The following is a 17971-nucleotide window of genomic DNA, read 5'->3' as shown; positions in this document are numbered from 1 at the left end:
CAAGAAATGAATTATTCTTTTTTGAAATTTTGGAATTTCCTATAGAATGGGAATTCTGAGTTTCGACTGACTCTAAGGGCTGGTCTACACTTACCCCCCAAATCGAAGTAAGGTACGCAAATTCAGCTACGTGAATAACGTAGCTGAATTCGACATACCTTACTTCGACCTTACCGCGGTTCAGACGCGGTCCACACGCGGCGGTCAGGCTCCCTGTCGACTTCGCGGTACTCCTCTCGCTGAGCTGGAGTACCGCAGTCGACGGGGATCACTTCCTGGTTCGATTTATCGCGTCCAGACCAGACGCGATAAATCGAACTCGGAACTTCGATCTGCAGCCGTCGAACTACCGGGTAAGTGTAGACTAGCCCTAAGATGTATGTCAAGGGCCTGATCCAAAGCGCATTGGAGTCAATAGAAAGATTTTCCATCGACTTCGAAGGACATTGGATCAGTCACTAATAGAGCTGGCATGAATGTTTAATTGTTGAGAGCTAAACTGTGTTCTGCTTGCTAGTAACTCTCAGGACTCTCAGCTCAGTCTTTCATTTACCATAGGGAGAACCTGGACCAGATGGAGGGCCGGGTTCCGCTGGTGGAGTTGGAAATGACGTGAGTATCCTTAGTTATCCTGGTATTGTAGACACCCCCTCCCTCTCAAGGAAGTATCTGGTGCTATGAAAAGGATCTTGAAGGGTCAATTAAAAAAGTAAAAGTGTAAAAAGGGTGTAAAAGTACACCCAATGGAACCCAAATGAAAAAGACAATGGTCTGTCACTTCAATCAGTGCTTCTTAATCATGACAGGCCATATTCTGCTGTCTTTTCTGTCCTTAATGAATCAAAACTCCCAAACTGCCAACTCAGTGGGAATTTTGCCTGAGTAAGGACTGAGTAGAGATTTCAGGATTGAAACATACATTTTTTTTCATTTGTATAGAGGGAACTTAGACATAACATTTAAAGAGTGCAGTTATTTTACCGAATTAGGCTTGTATTTTTATTAGACATGGGCCCAATTCAAATCCACCAATCTGAACATGCCAAACTGTGGGGAAGTTGGATAATAATGTTGCAGATTAGATCTCTCTCTGCTTTTGATCATCAACATGCAAAAAGAAGTAAACTTTTACCTATCAGAGCAAAAAATCATTACCTAATTGTGAAACAAAGTCAACTTGACATGTGTCATGTGTGTGTGTCTTGGACCTACAACATGTATGTCAGAACTTGATGGCACTGCTGAGTGGATATTGAGTGCAGAATGTGCCATACAGATCTCAAAACAGAGGCCTGCTTCTGCTCTCAGTTACACTCTAGAGAAGATCTGGGAGGTAAAACCAGGGTGAGAGCAGATTAAATTAAATCTCTCCCCAAATTCACAGCTCCATCTTGCGCCCAGCTCAGGGCTATGCCCTAATGGCATGATAGACCTGAAAGAATATTGTTGCATGGGACAGAATGGTGTTATTAGCTAGTAGTTTGCATCAGAGCACCTGGTAAATTTGACTTGGCTCATGTTCGTAGCAGTGAATTCCTTTTTGAAATGGCTACATTGAGTCATGGAACCAGCACACTTTTCTGTACCCTCTGGGCTCCATTCTAATCTCATACACCACAACGTGCATTTGTGCGTCTCGGCAGAAAATTGCAACTGCCCGTTAGATGCTTTAGTGGAGCTTTCAAGAGGTATGGGGATGCATGTTTGGGATCCAAACTGAGCCCTGAAAGCATAACTAAGATGCATCCAAGGATAGCTCAGTGGTTTGCCTGTTAGCCTACTAAACCTAGGGTTGTGAGTTCAATCCTTGAGGGGGCCCATTTAGGGATCTAGGGCAAAAATCTGTCTGGGGATTGGTCCTGCTTTGAGCAGGGGGTTGGACTAGGTGACCTCCTGAGGTCCCTTCCAACCCTGAGATTCTATGAATTGATATAGGGTCTGCTATAGCCCTCAGGCCATGTGCTGTAGTGAATGTGCCTCTTCTGATTCACAAGTGTGTATTTCATGTGTTTTCTTTGCCGATATTACAGTTGGCAATATTTAGGGCCAGGTCCTCAGCTGGGGTAAACCCAGTTCGTGTCTGAGGAATCTTGTTCACAGAAAGAACTTGCTTCGTTCTGTGCCTTACTTCATATTTTCCTTACAACTCTAAGAGGGAACTAAAAAATACCAAACAAATCTCAAGAGGAAAAGGCCTTGTGCTTTTCCACCCTTTTCCTAGAGTTTTAAGGTCAGGCTCTGATCTCCTTGCCACTGGAGGAACTCTGGTGATGTCTGTGGCGTTTACATTGGTGTGAAAGACAGCAGAATAAGGCCCATCATTTTTAAAGGGCAAAAAGGAAGTCGTTGCTATTTCAGCTGGCAAGCCAGAGCCCTTTGGAGACACCTTTCTCTTCTGCTCTGTTGCTTCCATGCTGCGTACATAAGCACATGGTTAAAGGAATCAGCGCAGACCACAAGCTGTGAGTATTAGATTCAGTTGCTTTGCATAACATGTTTTGTTGTAATTTATTGATTCACAGGGGAGTTTCGGAAGACGAGGACCCCCAGGAAACAAAGTAAGTGTCCAGTGTGTTGCGTGGTAACTATAAAACCTGGCAATGTTGCACAGGCAGCCGGTTTGCATTGCAGACCGTGTAAGTGGTACAGAGTTGATGTGTTCCAGACAGAGAGTTGAAAGTGACTTGCACAGTAGTGCTGGAAGCAGATTTGGATTTTGTTTTTCTCTTCTTTTCTTCCACATCTCCTCCAAACTTACCTCCTTCCTCACATTTCTCAGCTCCTTCCCGTCCTGTGTCTGTTGTGAAATTAGACTCCACATCTGTGAAGTGCAGGCCCACTCTACTCTCTCTTTCAGCCCAGTCACCAGACACAACAAGTCGGAGGCCAAGGAGCAATCTCATATTAAATAGAGCAAGAAACAAACCCCAGTGTTGACTTACCCTCCGGTCAGGGCCGGCTACAGGCACCAGCTCAGCAAGCAGGTGCTTGGGGCGGCCAAGGGGAAGGGGCGGCACGTCGGGCTCTTCGGCGGCAATTCGACAGCGGGTCCCTCGGTCCTTCTCGGAGGGAAGGACCTGCCGCCGAAGTGCCGCCGAAGAAGAAAGCGGAGCGGTGGAGCTGCCGCTGAAGTGCCGCTGATCGCGATCACAGCTTTTTTTCTTTTGTTTTTTCCCGCCGCTTGAGGCAGCAAAAACCCTGGAGCTGGCCCTGCCTCCGGTCATGTGTTCTGAAAGTAAAGGAGACGCATAAACTGGCAGAGGAGGCACTGAGCAATTGGAGGAGACTGAAACGAGCTGAGAGAATACTTGACAACATTTCCCAGGATTCATTGCTTGAATAGAATAATGAAATTGATTTCAGCTCCACGGTCTCACTCCTGTCTGCATTTGTTACTATTGTGAACACATGTATTAGCCGAATGTTCATGGAAAGGGCAAATTTTAAGTGACTATTTGTGCAATTCAAATGTTGAATTTCTCAGCATGAGTATTCATATTGGAAACCTGAGCCTCACAATTACACTCAACGAACTATAAAGCAGAAACAAGTCCACGTGACGTGTGTGTCCAATCATCGTTAAGTGACACAGCTCAGATTTCAATATCGACTACTGAACACTCACAGTGGTCTTGATTCTGCAACTCTCTTCCTGGAAAGTGCTATTTTCCTACTTCTTTGAATCCAGGCTGGCCCTTTTTTGGGGTGTTTCAGTACATCTTGCTTTGTTCAAAAGCATGTTGACTACTTTTAACGTAAGAAAAAATAAAGTGTTGGGAATCAAAAATCTAGTGGCCTGGGTTCCTGATCTCCTGTGCTTAAGAAGAATGTCGTGCAGCTATGTATTTAGTACGTGACCATGTGTATAACAAATTAATTTCGGCACTGTCTGGGTCTGTACTGCACTGCCTTGTGTCCTCTGTCCTACAAGATGCTGAGTCCCTCCTAAGAAAAGCGAGAGCCCTCAACTTCCATTGAAGCAATGGGAGTTCAGAGTGCTCAGCACCTGGCATGCTCAGGTCGTTAAATGATAACCCTACAGTGGTTTATCAAAACTGGGGTAAACTGGGTGAAATTCTCTGGCCTGTGTTAGACAGGAGGTCAGACCGGATGAGTTAATGGTCCCTTCTGGCCTTAGGTCTATGAATCAATTGTCCTATTGTACTATGCTGTGTAAACCCAGGAATCCAGCCCTGCAGATCTTACTTTCATTGCGAGGTTTACCTGAGTAGGGACTGCAGGATCAGCCTTTGCTTTTGTAAGTCAGTGTCACTAATGCTAATGGGACTTAAACACTTACGAATCAGTAGGAGAAATGAACCCCTTAATGCACATGGTTTACTGGCCTTAAAGGGTTACTTTTCATTGCGCCTGATTCTCATTTATACTAAGGCCTCTTTACATCACCAGAGCAGTGTAAAGAGGCCTTAGAATACACAGTCATCAGAGCCATTGTTCTTGCTAAAGCGGAAGACAAGCTAACAGGAGTTGAAATGACTCTACATCAGCGATGCTCAACCGTTTCTGTACTGTGACCTCAGGTGACATGAGAAAAAACATCAGAACTCCCCTCCCATCTAGCCGTAAAGAAAGGGAGGCTCGTTGGGACTCACTGAAAATTGTTTGCGACCCCAGACCTGCCCGTCCTAATCTGCATTGTGTTGTATTTTAAGGGTGCCAAAGGTGCGCCGGGTCTACAAGGAACCGTGGGAGAACAGGGTACAAGAGGGCCACAGGTTAGTAAGTTTCACAGGCCGTTCCTGAACAGCCTAAATATGTTTTCCTTTGCTATGTTGCTTCCTTTAACTTGCTACTGCAATATGCTTCAGCGTAGGCTTGTTCTGTGTAAACGTCTTTGAGACCTTGTCCATAACTGCTTCTGAATATTACAGCAAGGTGACTAGGATCTGTGGATTGCACTGTCACATCATGAAACATTGGAACTGGTCCCACGGTTTTCAAAAATGTCTTTTAGTCTTATAGCTTTGGTTCTCCCTCCCAGTCTCATTTTAACAATGTCATCTCAGTCCTTTAATCTTTTATATCTTATATAGTATTTATCTGTTTCATATGCAGGGTCCTCCCGGTCAGATTGGAACTCCAGGTCTAAGAGGAGAGCAAGGCATTCCTGGCCCAAGGGTAAATATTTCTTGTTCTTCTCATTCTGGGGGACCAGAAGACGCTTACTACGCCTGATTTAAATGAAGTCAATAAGAAGCTTTCCATTGATTTCAGTGGGACTTTGGATGAAGTCCATTATTTGTCTTTCTCCCCAGTACCACGTGCCTTGCAAAAATAATTCTATTTGAAGCTCATGGTAAGGTTCCCCAAACTACTGGTTTAAACATGAACATGAATGTGAAATTCATTGGATCAAATCCTGACCAAGTTCCAATTTTTTTACAGGCAAAGTCCCTGTAATAGGGGGCTTGGAGGGCCAGGTGGCCTAGTGGTTGGAGTGCTTGACTTCCAGCCCCCTGCTTCTGTGGTCAAGGTGCCTAAGTCTTTAAGGCAGGGGGATAGTAGGAAGGAAGAAAGAGTTACTGAGGAATTAAAACGCATTTAGTCCACAGACAATGTAGATTGATATTAACAATGCCACCAATTCAATTTTTCCACTCAATTCCCATTAAAATCAATGGGAACTGGGCATCTGAACCCCTAAGCAGCTTTGATGGATCTCAGTCTTAATAGCTAATAGGTAATTTCCACTGTTGGACAAAACCTTTTCATTGTTAGGTGTGGCTGATACACACACACACACGTTATTAATAAATAATAATAAATGCGCTATGGAGCTAGGCCCCAATATTTAATTTCAATTTACTGAGCTTTATTGACACGTTGCAAAATTTCAGCTCTTTTCTTTCTATTGTAGGGGGGTGGTGGTGCTGCCGGACCACCCGGGGATCGGGGCAGGATTGGTTCCTTGGGACGAAAGGTACGTTGAGCATCAATATTGAGCATCGATGCCTAAAATAATAATGAAAAGCTGCAGAATATGAGTTTAATCTCTTTTTTAAACATACTGGCAATCAACATGTTCAAGCAAAATTGTGATTTATCATCTTCAAGAGTTTGCATAGAGTGGAACAAAGCAGGGTAAAGGCTAAGCCACTGGCTGCTTTATTGGAATCCTATGTCATTGAACTAGAAGGCACATTTATTAAAATAAAAACAACTTTGGGATTCATAATATTCTGGGCCAGATCCTCAGCTGCTGTAAATTGGTGTAGCTTGATTGACTTTGCTGATTTGCACCAGAAAATGATCCAATCCCTTTTTTCATGAGCTTTATCACTGTTATGCTCTCTTCATATATAGCCACTGGGCCACCAAACCTACTGTTGTAACTTCACCGTGGAGTTCGATCAGCAAAACGTCTGGCCCTTTGTATTTTGGCTTTATGGTTGGTATGCTCATAAAAGACAAATGGTGGCACTTATTACTGCAGCTTCTGTATATCCCACAGTTTCTGAAATCGCTGGATCAGGCAAAACAATAAAGAGTGCTATTGCTTTATCCACACATTGTCAGTTGTGTAAACATGGCCGTGCATTTCTGCTTGTCAGGGACCGTTACAGATGCATTCGTAGAAAAGAATCAATGCATAAGCGGAGAGATACGGGCTTAAATGAATACTCCCTTTTTCAGGGTGAACCTGGTGATCTTGGACCAAAAGGACAGCCTGGATATCCTGGGCCTCGAGGAGAGACAGTAAGCATTGTCATGTGCACCTCTAAAGGATGATGGGCTAAATCCCATTCTGGTATAAATGTGCAAAATTCCATCAAAGCAGAAAATTTAGTTTTATTGCCCTGTCTGTGGTCCTTGTATCTTATATGGTGACATGTAAAGAAGAAATATACATCATAGTTTTACTCTCGTGTGAACATTTTTTTAAAAATGGCAGTCATTCTCCGGAGAGGTCTTTATATTAGCTGAGGGGATACTATTTGGTGATTTTTGTGTGTGCCTCTTACTATCTGTTCCTTAATACCTAAGAATTCTTCACAATGAGCAAGAACAGGTGTATAGACCAGTGCTAGAAATATTATCAGCGCTATGGGTGAAATTCACCCTGTTGCCCTGAAGTGGTAGCTAGGTCTCTTTCTGGCCCATTGCACAGGGCCTAGATGGATACCCTACTTAGCAGTCACCATAGTTCCTATGATTCTCAGCTTATTACATATTACAGTCCTAAAAGTCAACTGTAAGAGTCATCTCATAGGACCTGACCCTCCTTACGCCATGTAGGATTGGACCACAGGAAGGATAATGGTTGATAGTCTAAAATAAGGAGGAACAAACACATGTGGGTGAGTGTTTGCAGGATCAGCACTTACGTAAAGTTAACCATATGCCTAAGTATTGGTGAGATCAGGGAAGTGGTTCTCAATCCTGTTCCCATTGAAGGCAGTGGCAAATTTCCATTGACTTTATGGGTGTTGGATTGGTTTCCCTGGTTCCTCTAGGAATAGAATAGCTATCCAATATACTGGTTCAGAGAGACTTCTGGTTTCTTCTGAGCAACATAATATACAAACAGGGTAAAATCCTGGTGCCACTGAAGTCAATAGCTAAATTCCCATTGACTTCAACGGGGCCAGATTTCACCCAGAGTGCATATGCACCAAGCCTGTTTTTAGTTTTATATCTTTGTTTTTACTTCTCTCTAAGTAGCTAATTCTAAAAGGGCCTGATTCAAAAGCCTCTTTCCATTGACTCCGATGGACTTTGGCTCTGGACTAAATGGATTTTTGTGACTCTTACATTGCACCAATAATCCTAGCACACGTGTTACATATTAATGCTTTCATCCTTGCCAATTTTAGGGAGAAGATGGGCAAGATGGAGTCGGCGGGCCAGGACCTAAAGGCAAAAAAGTAAGCACAACCACGACATGTCTAACAGTATCGCTTCAAGGACCTTAAAAAACAACCCAAACCCTGGAGGTAACAAGGACCTCCATCCTCCAATTGGATCCACACACATGGAGCCTGGGGGTGTCTAGTTGAAGTCAGTGGGGCTGTGCATAGGAACAAGGATCTGCTCTAGTGCATCTGATTATTGAATCACAACAAGATGCCGGTCAAACCCCTCCGCCTTCATATGTGTTGGGTGTCTTTGTGCTTGTTAGCTCCGCAGTGGAGCTTGTCCCGCCTACTGACAGCACTTTAGAAATAGCAGCATCGGCTGTCATTTCAGTCTTGTTTGATATTAACAGTCCAATAACAATCAGATTTTTAAACCAGCTGCCATTTATTCTCTCTTGATCATACCAACGTTACGAGTCTGCAGTTTCATTCACTTTTCCTCCACCGGTTCTTTTCCTTCATACATTTGTTTTGGACCTGTCTTCAGAAGCAAGATTAATTTTTTTAAATCCTAAAACTTTTCTGTTATTACAGGGTGAAACAGGATTCCTGGGATACCCAGGGCGAAAGGTACCGTTGAGCTTATGTAACTTCCCTTCATGTTCTGCGAGCATAGCAAATTTCTGCTTTATACTGTCTGCTGCTACAACTCCTGTTTATGCTGTTTTCTAAACAGGACGAAGCTGGATCTAAAGGTGAATCTGGAAATCCTGGCCCTAAAGGAATCAAAGGCAGTAGGGTAAGTTTTACCACGACACAGTTTCTCATGCAGTCCTTTCTGCGAGAACAGAGTGAAAGCCTGCTCAGCTCCAGGGCTTTGTGAGTTCTGCGCAACATTTGTTGCTCATTGGCGCTATTCTGGGGGTTCTCCTGCTGCCAATGACTGGGATTGCTAGGCTGCAGATTTGGGAGAGTGATCAGTTGGGCCAGATTTTGCTCTTCGTTACACTGGAGCACGCAGCCCTGCTCAGACAGTCCCATTCCGCCTGGGGGGGAGGGACTTACCTGCCACAGGTAGATTAATTCAGCCACTGGTCTGAAGAAACCGCTGCACACTGGCTCCACGGGTGAGGGAGGAGGGTTCCTCTCACCGTGAGCATGTGCCAAGCTTTCCGGCTGGCTACTCATGTCTGGATTTGCAATTAGAGCAGAGACACATTGCTGTGCTGTATGTAGCACTTGTAGTCAGCCGGACAAAGTTATTCCTCAGGAAGCCGCTTTTTTATATTAGTACCTTTATTCTGAAAAATAATCCGTCATGGGGGTTACACCGGGTGTATTTCAGACACCTATTCCTTAGTGGGACTGTACGCTACAAAGCTCCTAACTCATTAGCACCTGTGTACATAGGACTCTGTTCGCCTTGAAGAGCATTCGGGACATTCTCCTAGTCTTGCGTTCAAACATATCGAATGTGGATTGGTGATCTTTACTCTACTGTTTCCTAGGGGCCTGTAGGAAATCCTGGGACATCAGGTCAGAAAGGAGAGATCGGATACCCAGGACCACCTGTAAGTGTTCATTGTATTTACAGCTGGTCTAGTAAACTGGCTTCACTGTCCCCAGAGAACTTGCTAATTTCCCTTTCCATTAATATGTAGTATGTTTGCCAACAACTGAAATAAGCTCTATTTTGCCTCCTATCGTCTTACACTATGACAAATTCATCCTCCGTTATCTTGGACATGTTGCATGTTTCCTTTGGGTCTAGTGAGGATAATGGGATTCTGATTTCATTGTGCTCGCTTTATAAATTCCTATCTTGTTGTTATCACTGAACAATATTCATACATGCTCCAGGTTCAGTGAGTGACGCAAGGCACTTTGAGTAGGGTAGAATCTCGCAATGGAAATGTGCCAGTTAAAGCCTTATCAAGAACTTTCTCTGGTGCTTACTAACACATACAAGAAGCATGTTATACATAGTGGTGAAGTCTGGCCCTTTGCCCATCCTGTGGGCTTGAGGCAAGAATTACTGGCTAAAATCCTTTTGGCTTGTGTTATGCAGAAGGTGAGACTAGATGATCCTAATGGTCTCTTCTGGCCTTGAAATCTGTGAAACCTGTGCTGAAACTAAGGTGATAACTTCCCCAATGAAACACGCGTGTCATTTGTCAGGGCACTAATTAAATGGACTCTTTGTGTGGCCATGGCTGGGATTAGAGAGGTAGTGCGAGATGTGCCATTCTTTCTTACGCTGCATGTGGAATATTTTGCTCCAGTCGTGAGACCTAGGTCTGGGTCCTCCCTCTCTCCGGATCTGGGGCTAGTAGTAAAGGGCTGGCACATGCTGAGAAGTTTGTCAATGGACATTTCTTTGACATTTGGCCTTTAGTTGTTCCACGGGGGAAGTTTCCTTCTCAGCATTTGGTCAAATGGAAACCAGCCAAATACACCAGCTAAATCCATCACCCCTTAACAATATCATAAGTACTTGGGAACTTCTCCCGCAGGGCTCCTGGAGACAGATTGCCAAGCCTGCAGCTGCAGGGACCCTGGGTGGGAGGTGGAGGTTGTGTAGCTACTTGTTTTCAAAGCGGCAGGTCGTCACCCATCTGCTAAATCTGCGGGGCTTTTCGTTGCATCCCCTTTCCTTACCCAGCATGCCATTTTTTCTTCTGCGCGGCCTATCTGTGACCGAGCGAGTCCTGTGCTGCCTAGTGCAGCATGTGGAATAGCAGCTGTTCCATTGCAAAGCCCAGTAACGCTCACCAAAAGTGTTATGCAAGTTGCTTACTCCTGGGTATGGACATGGAGTGGTCTACATACCCCAGCACAGGATTGGGCCCTAAGAAAACATCCTGAGTCTCAGACACCCAGGAACATAATATGTTGGGAGATAATCAGTTCTGTTTAATTAATTACATGCCATTTATACTGGCCGGGCATGCCTGCTAGCCATTGTTTTACGGTCATTGAAATGCATTGCCTTGAATCGGTTTTCTGGCAATTGCCCCAGTGGAGGACTGCCAGGGGCGGTTCATGCTCCTCACCAAGATGGTACATAACTCTCACCCAACGAGGCAAGCTGGGTGTGCGTGCGGGGGAACGTTTGTGACTGCCTTAGCCCCAGCGTGCGCACTCCTCCGGGGCAAGGCACAAAGTAGCCCTAACACTCGCATGGGTGAAATTCCCCTCCTTGCCCAGGGCCTGCACAAGGTCCATGTAGCACTTCATTCTCTCGTAAGCCCTATGCGAAGCTCCTAAGGGATGGTGACCCTCTGCACAGGGGTGAATTTCACCACGTGCTTAACAGTGACTGCAATGATTTAGATGAGCAATAAGACCCCTGCATGCCAGTAATACAACAGAACCTTGATTTTAGGAGCTCCTCCATCTCCAAGTAGTTTGTAAAATCGGGATTCTATTGTATAACATTGATAAGGACAGAAAGTTTCGATCTCCTCCTGGAGATGGAAATTAAAGTATACAGATTTTTGTTCTTACTTCCGCATGCTCACTGGCTGAATAACCATTTTAAGTGACTTTGGTATAACATCCCATCAATATGTATTGTAATGCAATCTTTTTTTTAAACAGGGACTTAAGGGTGGAAGAGGAGAATCCAAAGATGTAAGTTGAATATTACTTCTCTGCCTCCATCTTGTTCTGAAATATCTTTTGTTTGATGGCGTGTTGATCTCTCTCTCTTTTCCTTTTCCTCTTTTTTAAAGCAATGTGAACTTATCCGGAGCATCAAAGATAAATGTCGTAAGTATCTCTGTGCTATCGTGTTTCTGTAGCTCACCTTGTGTGCTGATCATGTTGTACAAACGGACCCAACTAAATCACTTTCTTTTAATTATTCACAGCTTGCTGCTATGGTAAGTCACTTTCAATTGTTTAATTTCTGGTAGAAACTTTTATATATGTATTTATTCAGGGCCAAAGCCTCAGGCGATATAACACGCTCCATTGACTTCAATGGAGGTAAGTTGATTTATGCAGGCTGAGGATCTGGTCCTTGCTATTTAATAATAATATCTAATATTGACTATTTTAAACCCACCTTTCTGGTAGGCCCCAAGGAATGCCCTGTGTACCCAACAGAACTGGCATTTGCTATAGATACCTCCTCAGGTGTCAATAACGACATTTTCAACCGAATGAAGCAGGCAGTGCTGAGAGTGGCTAACAATCTAACCATTGCCGAGAGCAACTGCCCCCGGGGTGCCCGGGTGGCAGTCGTGACCTACAACAGTGACGTCACCACGGAGATCCGTTTTGCCGATGCCAGGAAGAAAACCAATCTCCTGAAACAGCTTCAGAACCTCCAAATCCCCCTGACGACAAAGCAGCGCAGCTTGGAAACTGCCATGTCCTTTGTAGCCAGAAACACCTTCAAGCGGGCACGCAGTGGCTTTCTGATGAGGAAGGTGGCTGTGTTCTTCAGCAACGGCCCAACAAGAGCCTCATCGCAACTTAACGATGCTGTGCTGAAGCTGTACGATGCTGGAGTCACGCCGGTGTTCCTGACTAACAGAGAGGATCGAGCACTCATAAATGCACTGCAGGTTTGGATCACTCATTCCTGCGCTTTGCTTTCTGCTTGATGGGCTCCATCCAGCTCCCAGGGAAGGTAGTGGGCAGGTTTCTATTGACTTATATAGGCATCGGCTCAAGCCTTTCAAATGCCTAGTTCCGAGCAACATTGTCAGGGCAAACAACAGGCTTCATGCATATTACAAAATTCTTTCCCAACACGATGCATGCCGTGGAACGAGGATATTGATTCTTTGTATTCTGGTAGCTCTTAGAGGCTCTAGTCATAGACCAGGGCCCTATTGTGCTAGGCACTGTACAAACACAGAACAAAAACAGTCCCTGCCCCAAAGAGCTTCCAATCTCAGTAAAATCCCCACACTCTTACTCTTAAGGTACTGACGGGAATGAATGGCATTTTGTGAATGAATTGGGTGAGAGGTCTCTCACACACAGAGAATAAGAAATCTCTATACTGTACGTTGAAATACAACTTAAAATCTGAGTCAGCTCCAAAGAATGTATTATTATTTATTAGTATCCCAGCGCACCCAAAAGCCCCAGTCACCTTCTGTGTTAGGTGCTGTACAAACATAGCAAGAGACAGTCCCTGCGTTAAAAACCTTACAATCTAAACAGACAATAGAATGGAGGTACCACATTATTATCCCCATTTTACTGATGGGGAACTGAGGTCCGGAGAGATTAAATAATTTGTCCAAAGGTCACACAGGGCATGTATGGCAGATTAGGGAACTGAATCCAGCTCTCTAAGCCCCAAGCCAGTGCCTTAATTCAAGACTACCCTTACCCTAAGAAGTTTGTATGTTTAAATACAGTGTTATGAACCCTGTGCTTTTTGCTTTTGTCTGAACCAGATGAACAACAGTGCAGTGGGACAAGCTATTGTCCTTCCTACCGCCGCAGTTCCACTTAATCAAACCATTAGGAGACTATTGAGATGTCACATTTGTTTGGGTAAGGCACTGGATTTCTCTTCTTTATAATTCTGTTTAGTTAGGACCTTGTCTTACATGAGCAGCCCCATGACAGCCAATGGAAGTTCTCATGTGATGGAGGCACAATCAGGAGTCAGCCTTTATACAGTATGAGGCGGGATACATTCACGTTTCTATTTTTTGCTGAGTTATGTTTGAGAGAGAACATTCAGCAGAAAGGGCCTGGATCACACTGCGGTTGAACACGGTGGTTCTCCAGCTATTGCATTCTGCAGATCACATCAGACGTTTATATTCCTTTCATGGGCCGTTTCCTCTCCCAATGTCTCGATCCCCTGCTTCTTAGTGCTCAAAATACTGCCTTCTCCAGTTGGCTAGAAAGGGCTTGATGGATTGCGCAATGTGAAATTCATTGATTTAGTAGACATGTGTTCAAGTAACTGAAGATGCCTTGGGACGAAATCCTCTATATATCATATAACCTACTGATTTCTGCTCAAGCCTTGGTAGTATTTCATATGATGAGGGAATTAGATTGTAATAGCTATATAAAAGATATGTTCAGTAGATGAATAAATACAATTTGAGCATGTTACTACATAGATACGTGATATAATTAAGGAAAATTGTAATTGATTCAGTTGCAGCTACTGGAACGAATGCTTAATTTATGCCAACAGTGTGGAAACAAGCAAAACTATTATTTGATTTGCTTTTATAGCAAAACTATTTTACCAGGCATATGACAAGCCAAAGTATTTATAGGAGACCACATCTGTGTTATAATCGATTTTCTGATGAGATCAAACAATAACTATGTCAAGGAATGATCAGCTTAAGGATGTGCATATGAAACAGGATGTATTTCTTTTCTAGATGTATGTGATCCTGATCCCACCTGTGGCTTTAGTCCTCAAAGGCCTTTCTTCAGAGACAGGAGGGCAGCCCCCACAGACGTTGACATTGACATGGCATTCCTCCTGGATAGCTCTGAGAGCACCAGTCCTTTGCAGTTCAACGAGATGAAGAAGTACATTTCCTACATAGTAAATCAGTTGGAGATCAGCTCTAATCCAAAGGCATCACAGCACCACGCAAGAGTGGCGGTTCTCCAGCATGCTCCTTATGAATACGAAAGCAACTCAAACTCATTGCCGGTAAAAGTAGAGCTGTCCCTCACAGATTACGGGTCCAAAGACAAGATGATGGATTTCATTCAGAACCAAATGGTGCAGCTATATGGCACCAGGGATCTGGGAAGTGCGATTAAATACACAACGGGACATGTTTTCGAAAGTGCACCAAACCCCAGGGATCTGAAAGTCCTGGTTTTGATGATGACTGGAGAAGTGAAAAAGCAAGAACTTGAGCACCTTGAAAGAGTTATCCTGGGTGCCAAATGCAAAGGGTACTTCTTCGTGGTACTTGGCATCGGCAAGAAAGTGAACGTCAAGAATATCTACAGCTTGGCTAGTGAGCCAAATGATGTGTTCTTCAAATTAGTCGAGAAGCCGTCTGAGCTGCATGAAGAGCCTTTACTGCGCTTTGCGAAATTGTTACCGTCGTTTATCAGCAGTAAGTAGAACATAGCACAGGCCTGGGGAAAGTGGAAGAATACAAATGTTAATATGATAGTGCAGCCTGGAGATGGGGACAGCATGAAAGTACAGAAAATTAGCAGTTGTTGGCATGGCTGTTTTGTCTTATTTGGTTTTAACTAGAGATGGGCCGAAAGCCTGAACTGCAGATCTGAACAGCTGAGGATGTTAGGGAAGTTTGCTTCTGGAACCAGTCAGGATGCCTGGTACCTAGGTCCATACATTAAAACTCTGGATCTAGGCAGCTCAGCCCTTTGGCTCTGAATCTGCATTTTGCCATTTAGAGTCAGCCCTGATTAGAACCTTTTTTTATCCTTTCATCTTGTAGATGCAAATTGGTCCCACAAAAAGGGAGTTCTGGGCTGGCTGCTTTCGGCAGTGCAAAACCTTTAGTCACACTAAGTCTTTGGTGGCTCAAAGAACCACAGAGATTGCAGAGATTCTCAGGGGCAGGCCCAATGCAGCTTTGTTTCTTGCTGTCCCGTAGCATGCTGGAAACTCGGGAAGCATGCTTCCCTCCTTACCCCAGCACCCCACCCTGGCGATATTTGAACAGGTCAAACGAGGAATTACCGTTCTCTGAGCTTAATGCTCAGGAGTTTAGTGATGTAAACCACGCTAGCCAAAGATTCAGATCCCAATAGTTTTCTCAGCCCTTTGTCATTCAGAGGTAGCTTACTGTGTATGGCTCCTTTAGAGGTGCCTTGAAAACCAAATCTCTGTTGCACCAGAAATGCCTGTCAGCAAGTATAATGCTACTGGCCAGATCCTCAGCTGGTGCAAATGGTCATAACTCACCACTGACTTCAACTTATGCAAGCTGAGGATCTGGCCACTGAGAAGAGAATTGGGTGGTTTGCTGAGGCCATTAGCTCTTGTGTGTGTACGTTAACCCTCTCGGGGTTCATCACAACACTGCCTCTCCTACAATACACAATCCGCCTGCTGCAGTACCAAAAGCAACCCGTTGGGCTAACAAAGCGTCAGTGTTGGGATTTTCCCCTACAGACTCCACAACTACCACCACCATCATACGGTCTTGGCACCTGGGAATAAAATATATGTTTAGAACTCTGCAGCTTGCTTTCCCCATCTAGGAGGCCTACATCCTTTACATTGTCAGAAAAATATTACATGTTCAACACACGGGTTTTGTTTAAGTGCAGCAGGGTTTAGACATCAACAAATATGCTCAACTAATGTATTCTCGTGATTTGTCCTGAAATAAATCTAAAACTTATGATCACTGTGGAGATGTTGCTGTCTTGAAATAATAAATATACCATTTTAAGCAACAGCTTGATTTTTTGTAGTGATCAAATGGAGCTGGTGCCAGAGATATTATAATATAGTTGTTAACACAACATTCCAACCTAAAACAGGGCCGCTGTCTTTTGCGGCCAAAGTGAGATCAATGTGGGCAAATTAACATGAAATAATTGTTATGCTGAGTTGATGAATCCTTTTTTTTTAAAGTATTACCATTATTAAAAAACAACATTTCACATTGAGCTGTTTCTCTCTCTAGGTGAAAACTCTTTTTACTTGTCTCCAGACATACGGAAACAATGTGATTGGTTCCAAGATGATCAGTTAGCAAAGAGCTCTGCTAAATTTGGCCAAAAACGAATGTAAGTAGTAGTTTTTCTGCAACAGATTGGGCTTTGGAAGCCAAATCTCTGAGGGACAAGCACTGTCTTCATACTCCTTGTAATACTGAATTAAACTGAACCCTGGATCTTCCCACAGGGCATCTAAGTGTTCAGGCAGCCTGTTGTCCTTAGTGCTGTAGCAAAGGAGTAGCACATCTATGTCTTTAGATAATTTTGATTCCTCATTTGGACCAAGATTTCCAAAAGTGATTGGTGGTTTTGGGTGCTCAACTTGACCCACCCCAAAGAGACCACATTTACAGAGACCAGTTGCTCAGCACTGTCTAAATAGGATGACCAGATGTCCCGATTTTATAGGGACAGTCCTGATCTTTGGGTCTTTTTCTTATATAGGCTCCTATTACCCTCCACCCCGGTCCCGATTTTCACACTTGCTGTCTGGTCACCCTATGTCTAAACATCAGGCCCTTCTTAGATAGCGTTTCCCAAACTTTTGAAAGCTGATCCTCTGCTTCAGGAAAATGAAACCAGTCACACTCCCGTTCGACCTGTCCATGTGTTGTTAAAAGCTGACCCCTCTCAATTTATACATCTCCTGCTCCAGCTAGTGCTTTGCACTCCCTTAAGGGGCATGCTACACACTTTGGTTAACGCTGCTTTAGGGGGTCTCACTGAAGTTGGACACCCCAAAAGTAAGACACTCGCTATGATTAGCATCTTTGGAAAATCTTGGTCCTGGATTTTCGTAAACAGATTTTATGTTAAATTTATAAGTCATGTCAATGGATCCATCCTCCAGGTTCTCTCTTCATCAAAATCCCAGTAACATCAATGAGAATTCCAGGTACAGAGCAAGCAAGATTGAGCCTAATATACCTCGCTATTCATCGGTTAATTGTGCCTCTTTCTCTTACTTCACTGGCATCATTGTAAATTACCACTAAAATGATTGTGCTATCATGGGATGTTGTGTATGGTAAGGGTTATTGCCCTCTCTCATACCACAATCATGCCATAAAGCATGGTCTAGGTATACTTGGTCCTGCCTCACCATGGGGGGTGGGGATGGAGTAGATAATCGCTCGAGGTCCCTTCCAGCCCTACATTGTTATGAATCTATGTGTGGCAAGATGATTCAGCTTGTATGGTGATAGACAGGATATAAAAACCAGAACAAGTATGTTTGAAAATGAGAAAAATGAATTTCTTTTAAAAAGCTTATATTATAGCAGGGGTGGGCAAACTTTTTGGCCTGAGGGCCACATTGGGGTATAGAAATTGTATGGCAGGCCATGAATACTAACAAAATTGGGGGTAGGGGCGCAGGAGGGGGTTAGGGCTCTGGCTGGGGGTGCGGGCTCTGGGGTGGGGCCAGAAATGAGGAGTTCAGGGTGCGGGAAGGGGCTCCGGGTTGGGGCGTGGGGGGCACTGGGGGTGAGGGG

The 17971-nt window shown here is 44.1% G+C and overlaps 1 protein-coding gene across 1 annotated transcript in view; it reads left to right on the top strand.

Annotated features, from left to right (window-relative positions):
- Positions 1–17971, top strand: part of LOC113406977 (collagen alpha-3(VI) chain-like) — a 111077-nt gene that overhangs the window by 64825 nt on the left and 28281 nt on the right. The window contains exons 23-39 of the mRNA XM_026653976.1: positions 559–612; positions 2523–2558; positions 4674–4736; positions 5077–5139; positions 5879–5941; positions 6655–6717; positions 7836–7886; positions 8412–8447; positions 8554–8616; positions 9326–9388; positions 11418–11450; positions 11552–11588; positions 11690–11701; positions 11898–12391; positions 13238–13337; positions 14195–14893; positions 16445–16547. Of these exons, the coding sequence (XP_026509761.1) occupies positions 559–612; positions 2523–2558; positions 4674–4736; positions 5077–5139; positions 5879–5941; positions 6655–6717; positions 7836–7886; positions 8412–8447; positions 8554–8616; positions 9326–9388; positions 11418–11450; positions 11552–11588; positions 11690–11701; positions 11898–12391; positions 13238–13337; positions 14195–14893; positions 16445–16547 (2033 nt within the window). The remainder of the gene's footprint in view (positions 1–558; positions 613–2522; positions 2559–4673; positions 4737–5076; positions 5140–5878; positions 5942–6654; positions 6718–7835; positions 7887–8411; positions 8448–8553; positions 8617–9325; positions 9389–11417; positions 11451–11551; positions 11589–11689; positions 11702–11897; positions 12392–13237; positions 13338–14194; positions 14894–16444; positions 16548–17971) is intronic.

This window comes from Terrapene carolina, unplaced genomic scaffold (assembly GCF_002925995.2).
Source record: "Terrapene carolina triunguis isolate 2854851 unplaced genomic scaffold, T_m_triunguis-2.0 Scaffold174, whole genome shotgun sequence".
In the NCBI taxonomy this organism is placed as follows: Eukaryota; Metazoa; Chordata; order Testudines; family Emydidae; genus Terrapene; species Terrapene triunguis.
The sequence above is the reverse complement of the archived record's forward strand: the minus strand, read 5'-3'. Positions and strand labels throughout refer to the sequence as shown.